A 21,583-nucleotide genomic window follows, 5' to 3' on the forward strand; every position below is an offset into this window, starting at 1 on the left:
AGGAAATCGGCATCAACAAAATCAGAATCGGCAGGTCAGACTTTAAAAAAATCGGGAATCAGAGTCAGCCAAGAAAGTTGCATTTGCTGCATCTCTGTAAGTATTAATTATTGGATTTCCGTTTTTTGCTTTTCAAGGGTTGTAAGAAAACAGCTTAATAACTGGTAGATTGTATAATATTTTATTTGATCTTAACCCAACAGGTATTTTCTGCAGTTTGTCAGAAGTATTAATATGCATTTGACAGTAGCAACGATATCATTTAAAATAGAAATCCATTTAATTTTCATCTGTACTGTTTTACCTTCGTACTCATCAAGTGACCAAACTCTTACAGACCTGCTGAGACTTAAACGTGTTCTAAACTGGTGTCTTTGTCAGCTACTGTGCTATTCTTGAAATAATACAGCCTACTTATGGCTGCAGGGGTTGACAATCTAGGTCATGCAATGTAGCCACATATCTGTGGTGAGACTTTGGACTATCCATCCTTTTATATAACAAAGAAATAGGTGAACAACTCGAAACCTATTTTTGTAGCAAAGGACTAAAAACGTTCAGACATTGTCCTGTGTGTGGAGGCAGCAGTTATCCTCTACACATATATATGTACCTGTATATTTTTCAGATTCAGTGATCCGTGCACAAGAGCATGAATTAAGTAATCTAGCCGCACATATTGCTAAATCAAGAGCACAAATTAAGTGATCTGTGCACTGTGTTTTCACCAGATGTCAATCTGATTCTCATTTGGCCTTCAGCACATGATTGTTTTTGTTTTTCATCCTTACATGGAGTTTGTGTTAGCGTCTGTGTTGTGCTGGGAGTGGGTCATTAGTGGGTGTTAGCAGACTCCTTTTTGTTAGCTGTGGTATTGGCGCTGTGAGTACAGTTCAGAATCAGTAGGCAAGAGGCTTGGGAGCGCACATGCAGAAAATCCGACCTGATTTCTTCACATATCAAAATGTGTAGTAGCTATGTTGGTCCACAGCACAAAACATACATTCCCAATAAACGTGAGGCGTTAGGCCTTTTCTTCTATCCTTTCATTCTCAGTGTACAATGCAACATTTCAATGTAGTTTTGGCCGAATTGATTTCAAACTTTGTGTTTTATTTTCATAACATTTGTTCAGTGAATTTAACAATATATGAACTTTAGTTTGTTAGATATTGCAAAGAGTTCAGTAAGTTAGCTAAACTCTGATAAACCCTAATTAAATTAACTTTGACCCTGTAAAGTAATGGAACATAATCTACAGTTTTTGATATGGTGACTAGACGTTAGGTAAAGCAACAACAGGGCACCAGCAAATGGGTACCCAGCCCAAGTGTTGATTTTATCAACATTTGGTCAGTAATGTATTCTCTGAAATGTGTTCTTGGCCAGGAAACTGTTGCAAAGCAATGCTTTCATTGTATGTATAGCTTGAGTAACTGTGGTGTGTGTGATGTTGTTTCAATAGACAGACAGACTAGGCACATTTCAGCTGCCACCCTCCTGTAGGCCTCCAGTAAACCAAACCATTCTCAAATAAGGTTTTCTTTTAATGATATCATCAACATTATTCAACATACATACAAAACACACACAACGTTGAAGTGCTTTATTATTGGATGACGTGTAGCATAGGGATAAAACTTTATTTAAAACAATGTATTTGAATAAGAGATACGCATTTCAAATTGGAAACAAAATAACCAATTACTAAGCCTACCTTGGGGTGAAACAGGGCTGCAATATGAGCCCAGCCCTCTTCCTCATATATATAAATACATTTACAGAAGCACTGCAAAATTCCACAGCCCCTGCTGTGACTCTGCAGGACACAGAGGTAAATGTCTGATGTTTGCTTCAGAGGGCTTACAGCAGAGCCTGGACATCAAACTGTAAATATAGAAAAGACCAAAATATTGACCTTTTAAAAAAAAAAATGACATAATTAAAAATAAATTAACATTAGGAAATACTGAAATTGAACATACAAAACATTATACAGATTTAGGCTTGAACATCAATTCCATTGGATATTTCGGCATGGGACCTGTCCAGGGTGTACCCCGCCTTGCGCCCGATGTCAGCTGGGATTGGATCCAGCCCCCCCGCGACCCTGTACGCAGGATAAGCAGTTAACGATGGCTGGCTGGCTGGCTGGCTGGATTTCGGCATGGCTGTGAATGAGCTGAAGGAGAAGGCAAGAAGGGCTTTTTACTCCATCAATAGAAATATTTTGATCAACATACCAATTAGGACCTGGGTTTAAATTCTAAATACAGTAATAGACCCAGTAATATTATATGGTAGTAAAGCATATAATAAGGTGGCGATGGGACAGTGGATAAGACACTTGCCTTTGGTGTGAGCGACCCGGGTTAAATTCCCACTGGGACAAATCCCCTAATGGTTTCAAAGGCGTGCAACCTCTGAAAAAAAGACTTGTAAGTCGCTTTGGATAAAAGCGTCACCTAAAAGAATAAATGTAAATGTAAGAGCTACCACTATTGAAAAAACATCCGCTGGAAGTAGTGCATGCAGAACTGTACAAAAACACACAAGACACACAACATAATGTATGCAGGGCAGAACTTGGCCAATGCCATCTAATAATTAAAATTCAAAAGTGGGTCATCAAATTTTACAAAAACCTCCTATCTAGCGGCCCTCAGTCCTACCAGTACAAGGCCCATCAGTGCCAAGAGTTGAAGAAAGATAAAAGTCCTCTCTGCCAGCTAATCCTGAATCTCTGCCTGCACACGCCAGGGCTACACGACACCAAACAATCTGGCCCAACCAAATCATCTCAACACTAAAATCATTATATTAAATATATCTAATTATATCTAATATTGGATCAAAACCACCAAATCACATGGTGGCAGAGCCTTTTTCTGACTACAATGGCTGATGAAAAAAAATAAGGAAATGGTTGACAATGGACAGACTGAATGAATTTGACAAAATAAATAATATGTAATAACATGTATCTTGAGTTTATCCATCTCCCCAATCCTCAGAAACTGCCCTGTCTATGTTGGGGGTAAAGGTCAGTGTTCAGGATAAGCTGCAAAATATGTTGACTGAGAAACAAGCTCTGTAGTAAATGTGTCTGAGTTATATATGTGATATATATCTGTAAAGGTATTACAGCTGCCCATTTATTAACTTTAAGTAATTCCTCCCCACTTTATGGACAACTTTTCTGGTTATATCTAGAATGTAATTGCCATTTAATATCTTTATTATATTATTATGTATTTGATATGATTATTGATATTTGCATATTATTGTATGTTTATTGCTAATAATTTGTCAATGTTAATAGTTTTGAATACTGCTTAGGCAATATGGGTTTATAATCTGACATGCCTACAATGCTTATTTATATTGGACTTTGAAAAATACAATCAAAGGCTATAAAACACATACTGTTAACAGAGACGTAGGCGTTTGGATTGAAGTTACAGCTCAAGCCCACCCACAGCAGACAACCCGCAACAGGAGTCGAACGAGTCCACCCACAAGATTATTGCTTCCACCTTTGAAAATTGGCTTTAAATCAACATGCTCCTTTAATTTTATACACAAAATCTTAATCACTTATTTGGGAACAGGTTGGCTTACCGTATGGAGGCCGTGTTTTTTATTGAAAGAACATTATCAAACAGTTACATAAAACAACACAAATAATATAACAGCTCAGATAACTACACAACCCAAAGACAATGATTCACAGAATTCAAGCAACTTGTTTTCAGTGACAGTCCATAGCGACAGAAAATAGCCCATTGCAACTATTTCAGACAGAAGAATCTTGTAATAGCTAAAACACTTAATAAACAGTAACTGATACACATAGAACATTTGTATTTCTCAACCAAACCTTTGGTGTCAGTTTGTAACGCAGTGGGAAGCCAAGTAGCAACCAACCAACCAACCAACCAAGTAGTTGTTGTTTTTTTTTTGCCTAAACCTAACCATATTGTGACATATTGCAACACAAAAATAACCACTAGTTTTTTTCTGAAAGTGTAGATGGATGATGCATATTTAGTATAGCTAACTTGACGTTGCATATTCATTGTTACTAACTTGACCTACATGTCCAAAAACAACACTACAGGAGTTCCCAGGGCAACGCCAAGGAGTCTTGTCCAAGCGTCCATATGTGGCGAGATGGGAGTGAGAATATTTTGATTAAATTCTGTGGTTGACCACTGTCAATTAATGTGCATAATCATAATGTGCAAGTTTGTGTGTTGATTTTTAATAGCAAGTTTAGCTTTTATTTACATTTTGATCATAGATTGTGCCTTTAATCTTTATATACATTAGGTTTTAAGTACAGTCCCCTCCAAAAGTATTGGAACGGTAAGGCAAATTCCTTTGTTTTTGTTGTTCACTGAAGACATTTGGGTTTAAGATCAAAAGATGAGTATGAGACAAGAGTTCAGAATTTCAGCTTTCATTTCATGGTATTCACATCAAGTAAAATCCACCAGAGCCATTGGACAAACATTGGGCACAGCAAGCACAACAATTTGGAATGTCCTGAAAAAGAAAGAAACTACTGGTGTACTGAGCAACAGACGTCAAACAGATCGGCCAAGGAAAACAACAGTATTTGATGACAGAAATATGGTGAGAGCTGTGAAGAAACCCCTCAAAACATCAGTAAGTGACCTCACCAACGACCTCCACAGTGCAGGGGTGAAGGTATCACAATCCACTGTTGGATGAAGACTCAGACAGCAGAAATAAAGAGGCCACACCACAAGATGCTAACCACTCATCAGCAGGAAGAATCTGAAGGCCAGATTGAAATTTGCAAAGTAGTACAGAGATGAGCCGCAAAAGTTCTGGAGCACAATCTTATAGACTGATGAGACCAAGATTAATCTCTACCAAAGTGATGGAAAGGCCAAAGTGTGGAGAAAGAAAGGAACTGCTTATGATCCGAAGCATACAAGCTCATCTGTGAAGCCTGGTGGAGGTAATGTCATGGCTTGGGCGTGCATGGCTGCTTCTGGAACAGGCTCATTAATATTTATTGATGATGTAACTGATGATGTAGCAGCAGAATGAATTCAGAAGTGGACAGAAACATTCTGTCTGCCCATTTCACCTCCTTAAGAGGAGACCGAAGGGAGAAACATCCCAAAACAAATAAGAACTGAAAGAAGCTGCGGTACAAAGCCTGGAATAGCATCACAAATGAAGAATGCAGCAGTTAGGTGATGTCGATGAGTCGCAGGCTTGAGGCAGTTCTTGCAAGCAAGGGTTATGCCACCAAATGTTAAATGTTATTTACTTTAAAGAGTTGGCATTATGCTCATTTTCAGGTTCAAAATCTTATTTAGGGGTTGTACCAGAACAGGTTTACATGGCTTTTCACCCTATGTGTTTTACGCTCCGCTCTTGAGCTACAGAGTGATGCATCTTACTTGTACAAAATCTTAGTTGGAAGTTGTAAATATAATTCACAACCAATAAAGAATACTTACAGGTTGTGATTGTGAATTTCCAGTCCCAAACAGAGTCGGAGTAGCATCGTCTTTTAGGACTAAACGTTGAGCTGTTGCCGGTGTTCTGATGATCTATGCTGCCTCGCCGAAAAATGCTACCATAGCGCAAATCAATAGACTCGACTCTACTCGGCCCTGCTCCGTTTTCCATTGCAGATAGTACCCAGAGATAGTACGTAGCAGGTCGTCATAGCGACGGCACACACAACTGCCGCAATGTAATGTTCAATGCGACACACACACCAGCGATCCACACAGCTTTCTCTTTTTTAAGTTAAAACGTTTCAACATTACTGATAATGTAAAGACAGATAAGCGGTATGAAAACCTTCCAGCTGTGTTTTCCTCTGCCGTTGTTGCTGCAGCGGTCTGTGTGACGGCGGGAGCAGAGGGCTCTGTGAGCGGGCGGCTGGCCGGCCTCACATGCTCCTCCCGCGGGTTGGCACAGGCTTCCCCCTGATTTCTCACCTCAAAACTTCTCAGAAGTAGATTTAGTGATGAAATTCCATACGAAACCTGTAAAATATAAAACTTTCTGTTGCTGGCCTCTGTCTGGTGCAGCAGTGATGATGCAGTGAATAGTGAATATTCTCTCTGACCAATCAGCAGTCTGTCTGTTTTCACGTTACATTTTAGTTTCCCTCAGCTGGCTTGGAACATCGATGAAGGTGAGGTGATACGAAAAAAAGTACCTGGAAGCAGGTACAGGTGCAACATTTCTACAACGGAAAACCAAACAAAGGCGAGTTGAGCCAAAGGGCCTCCGCTCAGACTAGCTTGGTTTGAGGGCGTGCCTGATCCCACTAGCTGCTTGGCAAGCTTTATGACGCGTTGTGTGATGTCACAAGTAAAGGAAGTGAAGGGTTGGACTACAAACGAGCTGTTTTCAAGCAGTTCAGAGCAGAGCTTTCTGTGGGAGATAGGAACTCCCTTTGGGTTGGACTTTGGGCTTTTCACTTTGCAAACCTGTTACATGCACAAAAAAGATATATAACTCAATAAAGGAGAGGGGGAAAAGCCAAAAAGCATAATACCACCTCCTTGGGAATATTTGTTCCATTACTTTTGGTCACCTAAGAATGCTGTGGTCTAATAAAAACGGTGATGTGGCCTAAGTTGTTTTACACATCTAGATGTGAATAACATGAAATGAAAGCTGAATTCTGAACTCTTGTCTCATACTCATCTTTTGATCTTAAACCCAGATGTCTTCAGTGAACAACAAAAACAAAGGAATTTGCCTCACCGTATCAATAGTTTTGGAGGGGAACAATTACTAAATCCCGTACGGGATTTCTGAAATATTTTCTGGCCTTACCACCACATATTTCACATAGCTATTAGAAGAATTTTACTTGATCACCAGGCTCTCCAATACTCTCTGGACTGGGTTCTTTTGGGGTTTGCCCCCTACAGAAAAGCACTCACTCAAGATGAATATCATTCACAATACTATCGATGTGAATACCAGAAAATAAAAGCTCTTGTCTCATACTCATCTTTTGATCTTAAACCCAAATGTCTTCAGTGAACAACAAATACAAAGGAATTTGCCTTACCGTTCCAATACTTTTGGAGGGGACTATATGTTCTCAGACTGAGAGCTCCATTTACAGGGTAATGTTTACAAAACCCTCATGCAAGGTTATAAATGTCATTGGTCTTTCATCTAATTTTAGTGGTCATGTGAAACAATGGAGAACAATAAATAAATGTTGGTCATGATGACATACAAGACATATTCAAACAGAATGGAAACAGTTGATCTTGCTAAGTGGTCATATAGCATGTCAGGCAATAGTCTTTATTTTTTCATTGTGGAGATGCACAGCATCATATGCATGGAAGAAGACATGAGAATATGCACACACATGCATATTCAGCTTCACACACGCAAGCAGGTCAGGTAGACTGAAAAATGTAAGTCCCTCATCTCCAACACAGTAGTTTGGTTTATTATGCAAATTTTCCTCCACACACTCATACAGATAGTGACATGAGCCATGAAACTCTGCCTGTTCACCTTTAAAATGCTCTACTTACAAATGCAGCAGCATGCATATTCATTTTCAGACCTTTAAACATTGCAAGCTGTAGTGTCAGAGATGGGGAAACAGGGGTGGTGATAAGCCCTGGGCTGGGCTTTCAGCTAACTTGCACTTGCAACTTGTACCTAGGTCCCTTAATATATTTTTTGGTCCTCAAGTATTTATTTATACTTTATAAACTTGTTTTACATAATTCTGCTTTTTAAATCAACTCCAAAATTGAAACTTAATAAGAATTTGACACTGTAGGCTGGCTGGTGTGAGATAAACTTTTTTTTTTTTTCATAAAATAGCAACTGCTGCTTGATTTCTTTATTAGGACAGTAGAACAACAATATGAAGGCGTCGTGTCAGTCTTATAAGTGTAAAGGTTTATTTGAATTGTAGACTGGAAAACAGTCATTTTTGCTAGAATAATTGGGTTGAGAGGATAGTGGAGGGGCCCACAATCACCTCCAATGTAGGTACCGGGACAAGGAGACACAATTTGAGAAACAAAAAATCTCTTTTATTGTTCCAAAAAAAACTGAATATTTTTTTCATCCAGATGGTTAGTGGAGTCTGAGCATTCCTTTTCGCCTGGTACACTTTTTAGGAAACTTACAGAGGCACAAACTGGGGATAGTAACGGTAATGTGTAATATGGACTGGTAGGCTAAAGGTTAATATCTCAACCCAGAATTGAGTGACCACCAGCTGGGCTTTGCCGTACTGTACTCACTGCTTGAATTGCAAAAAAAAAATAGGTGCCAGTATTCCCCATTCACATTTTGGGGTGTGTATCAGCTCAGTTAGGTATAAATTAATAAAAAGATTTAGATTCAACAATTTAACTTTTTAACAAATACAACTGTTTTCTGATATTACAACACTGTGGTAAAGGTTTGATTAGGGCTCATGTAAGTGTATTCATTATAATTCCTGTGCATGCTATATAGCTTACCACAAGTATAATATTGAGTCTAGTTGGTCAATACAGCAGTTCATTGTTGTGGATTGTTTTCATTCAATAAATCCTTGTTTGTTAGCCAATGCTCAGTGCTAACTTGTCAATAGGGAATGTGAACACCAAAAAACACCCAAAAGTAACTTACATAACCCATATCATATACAGTAATGCAACATAATGGTGCAGGACCACAACACAGTGAAAGATCCAGTAACATTACTTACTGCGGTCTAACTGTTAAGTGTCTAAAGTGTGGCAACAATCTCATTTATAACATTCAGTCTAGCTCACTAACCGTTTTCGTTATCATTCAATAAATTGTAGCTATGCTGACACTGCTGTGCCTCTCTGGTAAAAAATACACAATGTATCATGTCGGCTAAATGCTGTCAGCGTAGCGTTCGTTAGTTCAGTGTCAAGATGATAAAAAATATTACTGTAACATTGCATTGGGGGTTTACCTGAGTTTCTGGCATTTTGCCTTCTGTCTCTGCTTTGGCTGATGTCGAGTTTGAGCATGCGCAGGAAAACACGCTTGTAAACATAGTGGTTGCAATCTGAAACCTCACCACTAGAGGCCAATGACAATTACACGTGGCCCCTTAAAATAAACGTAATACATCTTCCTTTACAATGTTTCGTGTTAAATGTATGTAACATTTGAGAGAACAAATAACATATTTTTCCACTTGCAAATGAAAGTTCAATTCAGAAGAGTGACTAATCTTGGCTAATGTTAGCAAACTTGAGGTAAACATTGCTGTATAACAAAGTGTGTGGAGTCAGTTCACTGACTTGATCACTCTTCTCCATTTGCTACAGTTACAAATAGCTTGGCATTTTAGTTAAATGCAAAAAAGTAGTTTTTGTAGTATGTCCCATGGTTGTCATGTGTAGCCACAGTAGCCACTATTCAGCAGAAATTACAGTGTTTCTTTAAAGAACCAGGTTGGTGATGTGGGTTCTTTTGATATGTTTGCCTAAACTATAATATACAAGTTCTTGTGTTTGAGCCTACACCATTTTTTCGTATAGACTCAGGTCCTATTGGAAACAGTAGGAGTGTAGGTGAAGACAGAAACCCACTCATCCGGACCCATGCTGCACCTGTCCCTCGCTATTACAAGTCACAAGTGTCCTCTAAGTGCATAACCTTGCAGCAAGATTCACATCATCCCCCACTGCAGAGACATATTCAGATCTATGTACTGTGTACTTTTACCAAACCTCTACCATGACCAAAATATAATTACACAGCATTACCCTGCATTTGTGAAATGTCATCCCCTAAAACTCTTTCTCTCCCTTCTCCTCTCAGTCTCGTCCTCTTCTTCTGTGGCTGTGAAAGCAGTGGATTGGAGCTGACAGTGTGTGGCCGCTTTTAATTTTTTACATCACCTCGCTACACACTTTTATGTAACCGTCTTCTTCTAGGTTTATTTTTATCTCTTGCTTCCTCTGTGTGTTTCAGTCTCCAAATTAATTATCACCAGTCTCATTGTTTTACCATCTGATATTTACATTCAGAATCCCCTTTTGATAGAAAAGTATTTGGTGCAGTTAACTGTATGGTGATGGTTGGGTGATGTGTAGTATTGAGGTAGGATACTCTAGGTTCTGCCTGCATGGTCATTGTTGTACTTTGTTAATTTTTGTTCAAGTTATATTGAGTCTAGAGCAAAATGAACTTGCAAAAGAACCAAGCTGCTTATTGCATGAGGAAATAGTGTACTCTGCTGCCACCTGTTGTTCATACAGTAACACCACAACAAAACAAAGTTAAAAAAGATTCACAAAAGAGTTGTGACTGTTCACGATCTGAACCAATAAAGCACACAGATACATTCACCATCATAATTATGTGGGTGAAAGTGTGTGTATTTGTGGCTGTGCTGGCTTACATCAATCACACTCTTCACTTTAGACATAGTTACTTGAGTGTGTTTGCTCAGTCAAAAGTTGGCTTTGACTTTTGTGCTCCAAATACAATACATCTCATCGAACAGAGCCAGTGGTATATTTTTCCAAAGACTATCTGTCTTGTTTTGAGGGCTCCTCTCTGTACAGTATGAGCACTATGAGCACAGTGTGGAAGACAACAGGTCTTTTACTCTAGGCTCCCCACGTTTGTAACTTCTCATTCATTTAACATACTGTAAAATACATTATTCATATAAGAGAAAAATTCAGATTCAAGATGTTCAATTCCCCAAACACATTTTTTAAAATCAGTATTTTGCCAAACCACTTAATGATATAGGTGGGAAAGTAATATCTGTTACAATATCTTTCAAATAACCAAAATATGGTACAGGACTCACTTGAGCCAGCCCAAACTATAAGCTTTATCAAAGAGGAAAGTGTTATGCCTACTCTTAAATGTGGAGATGGTGTCAATTACTGTAACATAATTTTCTCTATACACATGTGTATTGTGAGCATAAATGTAAACTGTCGACAGGTCGTTCCAAAAATGAAGTGTTTTTATCACATTTAAAGAACGGTTTCAGTCAGATAAAGGAAGAGGATAGGGTCATCAGCTTACATGAAATTATGTGATAAAGGAGTTAAATGGCTTTTCGTGACTTTTTTCGTATTTTTCCAGAACACATTAAAGAAGAATGCAGTGGGAGACTGGCAGAGTTGAGGAAATTCAGAAATTTAAGTAAACAAGTCATGAATCAATTGATAATTATGGATGTGAATTGGCAGATTGGCACACAGAGGAGAAAGTGAGTGAACACTCGATTAATCTTGATAAAAGGTGTTTGTTAACAAATGTGTTCATGCTGGTTGTGTCTCGATTGTTATTTCCATTAGTCTTTCACCTTTTCAACAGTGCCTGTAACGCAGTTGTGACTGGTGAGTCCTGTCGGTGGTGGTGAGCTGACATGTGTAGACCATGAACTGGTTAAAGGATAATGAAGAGATTATGAAGTCTGACTGCAGTGCGGTGTCCTTGGTGCTTGTCACTGTGCAGGGTGATTTAGTGCAGGAAAGCAGTTCCAGATGGCAAACATCTGTCATGGGGATTACAACTTGTTACTTACAGTAATCTGTATACTTAATTATCCATGTGCAAGTGTTTATATGTGTGTGTTGATGTGTCAGTGGTCTTATTTTTAATTATATTGGGAGAATAGGAGGAGAAAGATTAATATCACTTTTTCACAAATTTATGCTTCCCGGTCTGAGATGACCTGACTATGCTGATTTTTATAGTAAGGAAAAGTATATTTATATATAAGAATATTTGGGAACAGGGAAATCACTGCATAAAATTCACAAGGGTTAAATATTTGCTAATGTGATAAGGTCAGATCTTTATTTTTGTGTGATAGTATTTGAAAGGTGGAAATAGGCATGCAGAAAGGAACGGGACTGGAAGCAAAAGGTAGGACACCTAGCGTGTGAGATTTATCAGAATTATACATGACTTTATGTTTAATTAATCGGCACATGTTAAGTTCTTACCTCAGGTCCACCTGCGCAATCACAGGACTGCTCTAAGCAAACCACACGCACACGCGCGCGCACACACACACACTTATTTTGAATACTAGTGACCTACATACTTGGTTCTGTGCAGTCCTCTCCTATTTAGATTTTGTAGACAAAGCCATAGCAGGGATATGGCAAGTTTTGAAGGCTCACATAACTATGACGGAATAAATAATGTATTTATGAAAGACTACAGAGTTTAGCCTCCGTATTTTTTGTCAGTCAACGCCACCGGATGGATTTCACTCTTTTTACAGTTCTAAATGAGGAAGTGGAACGCAACTTTCAAGAAACAAGAAAGCTGAAACGCCACTGAAGAAATGGCAGTCCATGAATTTTTTAAACCAAGAGAGGTTTTCTAAAGCCCACATGCACACACACACAAAGAAAGAGTGAGGCAGAGAGGGCATTTACATTTATGGTCTGCAGCCAGTGGTATATTTAAAAAGACATTCACATTTTCTGTGCTTTACTCCATACAGCACATGGACCTAGACCAAAGCAGCAACTTTTTTAATGTCTTACCTTAGATTACATAATTGTGAATTTTGATCTTCAGCTGAGACTCCAGCAGAGAATCACTGCCCCTATATGTCAGATAATATATCAAATCCTAACACAGACTGCAGTAATATCCTGTCTAAGTTATATTTTTACTCAGAAGCTGCTTCTACCACACTGAATGATATACTGTTAATATAATAAATGTTTATTTCTGCTTCCAGTAACCACTGGTAGGGAAATAAACATTACTTACTCCCACTGCTTTCCTTCCCCCAATGCACACAGCCATTTTCTTAAATTGAAGCCGCTCTGTAAAAACACATTGACACCATTAATGTTTTTGTTTGTACCACAGTTAAAAAAAAAAGAAAAAACTACTCGCTCTCTGTCGCCCTCCACATTAGAGAGAAAGGTCTAGCTGCGTTGCTCTGGTGGATTTTACACAAACAAAGTGGGCAGCCTTCACGGCTATCATGTATCCACAGGCTCATTATGGTACAAATCATGCATCAGGGAGCAGAGCAGCACTACTAAATCTCCTCATTAACCATTGAGTTGTGTTATATATGTGTATCTTTGTATTTTAGGGCAGTAAAGAGAGAATTTAGTGATCACGATCTGTCAGCTTTAAACGCACGTCCTTCACCTGCTACCATTCACTTGTGAGCGCTGTTATTATTGAGTACAGCATCGGTTACCAGCACTCCACAGTAACATGAGGGCATGAGGAGGCAGGGAGCTAGAAAGAGGGGGAAAGGCTGACAGATGAGTAGAATGAAGAACAGAACAGAGGGAGTGGCGCAGAAAGGCAGGAGCAGCTTGTGTGTGTGTGTGTATTTGGAGAAAGAGATCAGAAATCCAAGAGAATCAGCTCACACAGAATAGAGCCGTCCCTCAGTGACAGATCTGAAATCAGTGAGGAGAAACAACAGGGGCAAAGATACAGAGCTGTCGAGGCAGATGAAGACAGAACGACTGGCTGACAAAATCGTGAAAAAGAAAATAGAGGAATATTTGTCTCTAGGTTGTTTGACCAGGCTGGTTTCCACGGTGACAACATGGGTGCAGTGGTGGGCACTTTGACCATGCAAACCAAGCAGAGGAGGAGACCATCCAGAGGTACGTCAACATTAGTCAGAAAAAGATGGAGAGAAGACAGAAGAGCAACCGAAAGAGACCAAACTGAGAGAGAGAGAGAGAGAGCAGAGGGAATAAGATGAGAATTTAGACCAGCTGTCACTCATAACATGTGGTTGTTGTTTGTCTATGTGTTGCACATTTAGCGTAAGCAAGGACATCACGTGTTTGCCATATTTCTGTGGAGTGACTGTAAATTATTGAACAAGGAAATCAGTTAAAAATTGACAGGCTAATGGATTTACTAACATGTAAAGTAAACTAACCACTAGCATTGATGCATATACAAGAGTATGGATAAACAGAAAGTAAGAGTAGCTATTTTTAAATAAAGTGAAAAGAGGTGCAAGGCATAACATATGTACTGCAGTGATGATAGAGAAATTACAGTATGCCAGGATGTCCTTGAAAATAACTAGAGAGCAAAATCACTCCCCCTGACTAGGTGATCATGTGTGTGTGTGTGTGTGTTGTGCATATGTGAAAGGGAAAGGGTTCAGGCGAGAGCATGGGAATTAAAATGCAGCTCACATATCATACCTCTCCCTGGCCTTATGCCTGAGATCCTCGTTGTCATGGAGACTGGGTTGTAGGGGCATAAGAGGAGAGTGTGAACAACACTCAGCTAGGGTGAATGATGAATTTATAGCAACATGACATAGAGATAAAATAGATGAACCAGCAAACACCCCGCAGGACAAGGGGCGTGTTTGGTAATTGTTTTTGCACAGATGAGATGGGATCATTCATCCTTGTTTTGAAAAAATAGCTTTTGAGCAAAAGAGAAAAGAAAAAAACACCACACTAAGGTCCATTAAAGTTTGTCTTGTTATACCAGCAATGGAGAGGTATTTGAGATAAGATGAAGATGAAGCTTTATTGATCCACAGGAGGGAAAATAAGTATTAAAAACACATATTTCTGCATCGCCGGCCACCAGTACAGCCATCCTATATGTATATGTCACAAGTATAGTAGATATGTCTGTGGTTCCTGGTTTGTAAGAAATCACAGCACAAGTTTGAACAGAGGACACAGACCAAAGTCACTGCTGATTTGTAGCAACAGCTGCTGTCGTTCCATGACATGAATATCAAAAAATAGAAAGTAAAAGAAAACAATGAGTATTTGCTGTCAGTTTGAAACAACCTTCTTTGTCATCAGATACTACAGACACTACTGCACATTTATGGAAATACACTTATTGCCTTTGTAGCGTTAGATGAGAAGATTACCACTATCTTGTCTGTACAGTAAATATGATGCTGCTGCCAGCTGCCAATTAGCTTAGCTTAGCACAAAGACCGAAAGCAAGGGGAAACAGCTAGCCTGGCACTTTCTGCAGACAAAATATGCCTACCAGCACCAAAGCTCAGTAATTAAAATGTATAAAAATTGAATATGAAAAGACTTGTTGTGGTTTTGTGGGGTTTATGTGCCACAATTAATTCCTGGCTGCACGGGAAGAGAAGCTTCTTGGTGTTTTGTCGCCACTGTGAGGAAAGGCAATAAGCAGAGACTCCAGTGCAACAAACCGATTGGTCTGTCTTACTGTCAATCAACATTATCAATATTTCTAGTCTTTATAAGCAATATGAGCTAGCGTGCTTGCTCCCTTGTGTGTTATTATGGAATACCAAGTTAGGATGTGTCCCATTCTATGTAAAGAAGTCACTGAGTAGTTGCTTCTGTTAACAAATTACGTTCTAGTAGTTGACACTTGACCCCATGAAGTCAGAAAGGTTAGTGACAGTGTTTGACTCACTGACTTGACTGTAAGCCCATAGTTGCAGTTTCCATAAAAATCTCACAGATCAATAGCTCAGTGTTTGAGTGTTTGTCTTTCATAAAATCCCATTTTCTTTATTTTTTGTGTCCTCCAAACATATTGTGTAATCCTGCCATGTGTTGTTCTCTTTCACTCCCCTTTTTACTTCACGCTCCGCCTCCTTTCTCTCTCCCCCAACGCCCCATGTCTCACCCCTCCTAATCAACACCTCTGCCTGTTTCCTTTTCTCACCCTCACATCATTTCATCTGTGTTTGATCACACTTGTCACATTTGCAGGAAAGCAAATCCACCTTCGGCAGCAAGAATACATGCATACAAGTATTGACACCTCGTGTGATGGGGGGGCTTCTATTCACTGGGAAAATAAATGTACAAATTCTGTTTGATAGCTCTTTTTGTTTTTGATTAGTTGATCCAGTGTGCCCACTACTGTTCACATTCTGTCTATCCCCATGACAACAAGAACCACAGAGGAGGAACATGAGCTACATAACCAAATGAAACACATAACCATATACTGTATGTTCAGCTGATAACTGATCTCTCTGGGCTGTTCTTATAGTTTTCCATACATGTGGAAGATCTCTTTCAAACTCATATTTTGTAATTTCACATTAGTTCTATATGAGCATAAAGCCAATAGGGCAGCCACAGAAATACCGTGTGTAACTTACATAACTGAAATCTAATAAATAACAAGCAGGATGCAAATGAAGATGATTCAAAAATTAAAGTAGACACAAATGCAGATAATGGATGTGGATGACGAACAGGATATTTGATAAAAAATTGTAATTAAGATTAGCCTGTCTCTGGCAGATGATGCATGATTCCAGATATAGTTTCAGTGTTGAGGATTCATCCTGACACCCCTGTTGAATGGGCATAAATGAGTGAGCCATCATATCCATCAAAAGGCAGGAGTCTCATATTCGTTTTAATCTCCTTTTCTTAAGCTGACACAGCTACTAAAGCTTCTTTGGACTCACGTGTATGCACATGAGAACATTTGTAAAAGGGTTGCTTTCTGGTCAGCTTTCATTGTGGACTTTGGCGAGATTGAATGGGGTTTTGACCTCTGTGTTAAAATTATTAATCTAAGGATATACTATGTAATTTCACTTAAAAGTAATCATCCAAAGTACTGAGACCAGCATGTGCAAACATGTCATCCTTACAGACTAATATAAAGCAGCAGATGTGTGTGATCCGCCTACTTTAGGTTTAGTTTCTTGTCCATTTTTTCCTAATGTTCTGCCCCTGCCAGTGAGTGTCATAAAATATATCAAGAGTGCACTTTATGTTGCTGTTTTCTCTTGGATGTTTGCTCATGTTTGAAAACTCATTGCTGTGTGGATTGTGTCCACTGCCGGATAACAGGATGTTAGCATTGCCCTGTAGCTGAAGGCAGTCGTAGTGACAAACACTTGCTCTCAGCAGCACCAGAACTCTTCACATCATTAACCACCATCCATCTCCACAACACCCGATACTGAGCACCATGTTGCCATTAATAAAGTCCCTTAACTCCTAAGGGCAAATCTATTTGTGCCGTACATTTTTCTCTCTCTATATTAACCTCATTCTGCCTCATTTTTCCACTGCTTGAGTTGTTATCTCTGTAAGCTCATTTCTGCTGTTGAATGAAACTTTTGACGTTTCCTGCCAATTTAACAATCTCAAGCTTCGCTGAGTGTTCTCTTTCCTGTGTGTAATAGTTTTGATATTTCCAAAAACTGGGAAGAACATATGTTCAACAGGGATTGTAGAAGTCTTGACATGACTCTCTGTAATAACTATTCTTCTATCTCACTCTCTCTTTCTCTTCCCTGTAGATAAAACAGATGATGAGCTTGAGATGACAACGGTGTGTTACAGGCCAGAGGGTCTTGAGCAATTGGAAGCCCAAACTAATTTCACCAAACAGGAGCTGCAGATCCTCTATCGTGGTTTCAAGAATGTAAATCACACATTTTCTGATTTTATTTTTAGATTACTTTAGTACATACATAGCATTCATTCCAGATACTTCAAACATAAAAAAATTTAGATAACCCTAACTCCTATTTGCCCCTAGTGGTATCTAGCCATGCAGAATGTTTCTATTTGTACAAGACTACAGCTGTACTAGCGGCTCTATGAGGCTCTACTTGGGCACAGCAAACGTTACCATGCTAGCACGCTCACAATGATCCAAGGAAGGTTAAAATCAAGGGCAACTGGACTTGGCTAGCTAACGTTTGAAGACGTCTCGCCTCCCATCCAAGGTCATTCAGTTCTGGTAGGGAATCTCAGCCATTTAACCTCTGCGGGGCCGTTATCAAGGTGATGGATGCTGCTCGGTTTGTTAGTGCTCCTGGCTGTTGTAATGCTCTAACTCCAGTTGCACTTGATTTTAACCTTCCTATTACCTAGATGACTGAGAATGTGAGTGTGTCAGTATGAAGACATTAGTATGAATACTAGTTAGTACAAAACACAAAGAACAGTTGAGACTGATGTGAATTTGTTATTTTTGCCAGTATTTGGTCAAAAAGTATCAACTTTGAACTGCTGGTGGCGCTAGATGATAAATCAGGGGATTACCAAAGTCATATGTTTCCTCTGGGGACCATGACTATTTACAACATTTAATCCATCCACTAATTGTTGAGATATTTTAGTCTAGTGTTTGGTGGGACAAGCCACAGTCTGCTACAGTGGCTAGAAATACAGAACTGATGTTATTTTCATGAAACCATCTTCAACTGTAGCTGATATGTCCCAAGCTAAAGACCTTGCTATGAACAAATATTGTGAAGTGTTTATTTACTGCTGAACATTTAACATGCTAAAATATGTTTGTGTCAGAATATACTCCAGGGACAAAGATAATTAGGGTCACATGCGTGAGACTGCACAGTTCTGGTGAATTCTTCCAACAAAATCATCCATGTCACTGAGTACAGTAACCTTAATTCCTCTTTTTTTCCGCAGGAATGTCCAAGTGGTGTGGTGAATGAGGAAACATTTAAACACATTTACTCACAGTTCTTCCCTCATGGAGGTAAAGTACAATGTTTCTCTTTCCTTGCTCTCTCAATCTTTTTCACAACAGGAGACCTTACACATTAATTTTTTTGTGTTGCAGATGCAAGCATGTACGCACATTATCTTTTCAATGCATTTGACACTACAAACAACGGATCCATTAAGTTTAAGGTAAAGAAAAACAGTCATCCTTCTTTATAATTGCGTTTTGGGTAAAATATTACTCCTTTCTTTATTCCATGTGCTATAATGCTTTCAGAATCTGAGTTTGTCTTCTGTTCTTCCATTGCTGCCAGGACTTTGTAATGGGTTTGTCCATACTGCTGCGAGGAACACTCAGAGAAAAGCTGGAGTGGACGTTTCACCTCTATGACATTAACAGAGATGGCTACATAAACAGAGAGGTGAGGCTACGCTGTCACAATATACAACAACATAAACAGTGCTTTGTGTGTCACCTAAAGTGTCTCACCACAATGTGCATATTCTCTTCTTTTAGGAAATGACTGATATTGTGAGGGCCATTTATGACATGATGGGCAAGTACACCTACCCGGCCCTAAAGGGAGACGTTCCCCAGCAGCATGTGGATGCCTTTTTTCAGGTTAATTTCTAAGACATAAGATTCACATAAATAATTGCAATAATTGCAAAAATCTGGTTAGTTTCTGTTTGTTGCAACTTAAACTCACACAAAACATTTCCACAACATGTTTTTTTTAAATTCGCTTCCGTTTTATGCCGATTCACATTATGTTACATTGTTTTTTCCACAGAAAATGGATAAAAACAAAGATGGAGTGGTGACTTTAGAGGAGTTTGTCATAGCCTGCCAGGAGGTATGTATTGCCCAACATCTCAGTCGTCTATGTCTGTATGTAATGATACTAAAATATATGAAAAGATCTTAAAACATGTCACCATAGGTTGCCAACTTTCTCGTGCCAAAGTGGGAAGAATATTTAAAGAAAAATATCATAAAATGTATGTAAAAATACATTTAAAATTTGAGCATGAGAGTTCATTCTTGGCCTTTGGAAAACAATATGCAACATTAAATGCAATCACAAAGGTTCGCTTACTAGCCTTTGGAGCTGTTAAACACAGTGAAGCACATACAATGTATTTTTAAAGTTCCAAAATCTAGTAAGTGGGCCTTTGAGGTTTAATTATTTTGTTACATGTAGCCTAAATTATATTTTGCAAAATATAAACAATAATATATGTACAATGCACTGAAAAATTATGCTGTATCGGTTAGCTGCTGTCTTTGTGCAGTTTATCCAGCAAGGCTGACTATACATTACTGTACACAGGGGTACAGTAGATTGCTAGTAGATAATAATAATAATAATAACTTAAATATACAGGGCCTAGCGCTTCTCATGAAACCAGAGGCCATGCTAAAATGCTAGTAACATAATGCTTGTCAATTGCATCATTCTGCCATGATCACTTCTTCTGTCTCCGCAGGACGAAACCATGATGAGATCGATGCAGCTGTTTGAAAACGTGATGTAGGACAAGAGGAGATGATGACGACTAAGACATGAAAAATGAGGGGGCTTAGTGTGAGTGTGTGTGTGTGGATGCATATGTGCAATATGTCCAGTCCCTCCTCCTCTTCCCATCTTATCCAGCTGTGGTCTGGATGCAGCCAGATTGCCCCACAATGACTTGAAGGAAGGAATTGGACTGGAATTTTACCCTTCCTGCAGAGTTTTAACACACAATACGAAGTGACTGTTGTGACAGACTTGGACGTAAGACATTGCTCTCAATTCAGTCTTGAAGATAGGCCTGTTAAAAGATAAAGATGCTCCTACATTAAAATAAAATGCTGTAAATGTTCAACTAGTGGAACTTTATTTTATTTTTATTTACCAAAATAAGCTCTTTTTTTGCCTAAAATATAATTGCATGCTTTTGCAAGAAGTTTTTTTCTCAAAACATGTGTCAGATTTGTGATGGGAATTTGGCCATAAGGACTTCTGTATTTATCTCCTGCATTTGATGGTTGACAGATATGGCATATTTCAAATGTCATGTGTTGCTTTCACTGTTGCAGTGACCCCTCTACCTTTTTGATGATCTACCTGGCTGTCGCTTGCCTACTGAGTATGTTGCTTATTGTTAAGAGTCTATCTAAAGCTTACCGTAGAAAGTCAAACAATTTGGAAACATTTCTTGTGTGTGCCTGTCTTTGTCTATGTTGGAACTTAGGTTTTAGTGAAAAGAAAGAAGATAAGATAGGTTCTTTTTCTTTTCTTTTTATTTTCACCTGCTGCTTTGCTTCTTGTGGTCAAATCAGTGTGTTGTCAGAAATGTAAAAGATAAAAACGTATTGTGATAAATGTGCATACATTTTATGATGGAGTTGCCCACAAAACAAAGATGTTGAATAATTCATTGGGAAGAGGCTTGTGATCATCAAACCAACATATTTATTTGCACAGGTGATCAAGGTATAACAGAGAGAGTAACACAATGATGACAGTAAAATATTTTTATGGTATAACCTCAAAGGTATGTCATTACACAAGAAATTATCAGATGGTAGTCTCTGGGCTGTGTGAATGAAGTCCTGGTATGAGAAAGTTTCAGATGATCTTGCAGGGAAATACTACTGAATGGCAGCTTTGGAATGTTTTGAAGATACTGAGGACAGCTCCATCTGTATTAGTGAACATTTGGCACTGTCTCCTCCATCCAATCTCAATCCGTGATGTCACACTAGCGTACAGGTACAGACCATAGACTGTATATAAGAACGTACAGACGGAACAGGGTGACTAATGCATTTGCCTGCACATCATTTTTTATGAGTTGCGGTGTGTTTGAAAGTACCACCATAATACAAAGCTCACAAGGATATAGTAGTTCAAGCACTAAAATATTCATCATTGTTCTTTTTGCTTTCAGTGGAGCAGCTCACCGCTGTATGGTACATCAGTGTGACATCACAACCTCTGGTCTTTGATATTTGGGTTTAGAACAGAGTTGTTAAATCTCACAAAGATAGAAAACGAATTCCAAGCCATAAGAATAAATATGTACATTTTTAAATTGAGTGGTGTTTTACTTTACAGTTGCCCTTTCTT

The 21,583-nt window shown here is 38.8% G+C and overlaps 1 protein-coding gene across 2 annotated transcripts; it reads left to right on the forward strand.

Moving 5' to 3' along the window:
* Positions 1 to 4,979: 4,979 nt before the first annotated feature.
* kcnip1b (Kv channel interacting protein 1 b) lies at positions 4,980 to 21,548 on the forward strand. Of its 2 annotated transcripts, none has more exons than XM_046039989.1 (8): positions 4,980 to 4,990; positions 17,288 to 17,412; positions 18,429 to 18,498; positions 18,583 to 18,653; positions 18,779 to 18,886; positions 18,982 to 19,086; positions 19,259 to 19,321; positions 19,956 to 21,548. In XM_046039989.1, exons 2-8 carry the CDS (start codon positions 17,311 to 17,313, stop codon positions 20,001 to 20,003), a joined length of 567 nt encoding a protein of 188 aa, XP_045895945.1. In that variant the 5' UTR covers positions 4,980 to 4,990; positions 17,288 to 17,310; the 3' UTR covers positions 20,004 to 21,548. The 2 variants fall into 2 exon arrangements, with proteins under 2 accessions (XP_045895945.1, XP_045895944.1); XM_046039988.1 differs by lacking the exon at positions 4,980 to 4,990 and adding an exon at positions 13,558 to 13,643.
* Positions 21,549 to 21,583: the final 35 nt, after the last annotated feature.

Source organism: Micropterus dolomieu, linkage group LG23 (genome assembly GCF_021292245.1).
Source record: "Micropterus dolomieu isolate WLL.071019.BEF.003 ecotype Adirondacks linkage group LG23, ASM2129224v1, whole genome shotgun sequence".
Taxonomy (NCBI): Eukaryota; Metazoa; Chordata; class Actinopteri; order Centrarchiformes; family Centrarchidae; genus Micropterus; species Micropterus dolomieu.

Excerpts from the sequence above, each read along its gene's own strand:
- kcnip1b (XM_046039988.1), top strand. The coding sequence starts at position 13,583 with ATGGGTGCAGTGGTGGGCACTTTGACCATGCAAACCAAGCAGAGGAGG. Across the intron at positions 13,644-17,287 it reads GAGGAGGAGACCATCCAGAG|ATAAAACAGATGATGAGCTT; the intron begins GTACGTCAACAT and ends TCTTCCCTGTAG. Across the intron at positions 17,413-18,428 it reads TCTATCGTGGTTTCAAGAAT|GAATGTCCAAGTGGTGTGGT; the intron begins GTAAATCACACA and ends TTTTTTCCGCAG.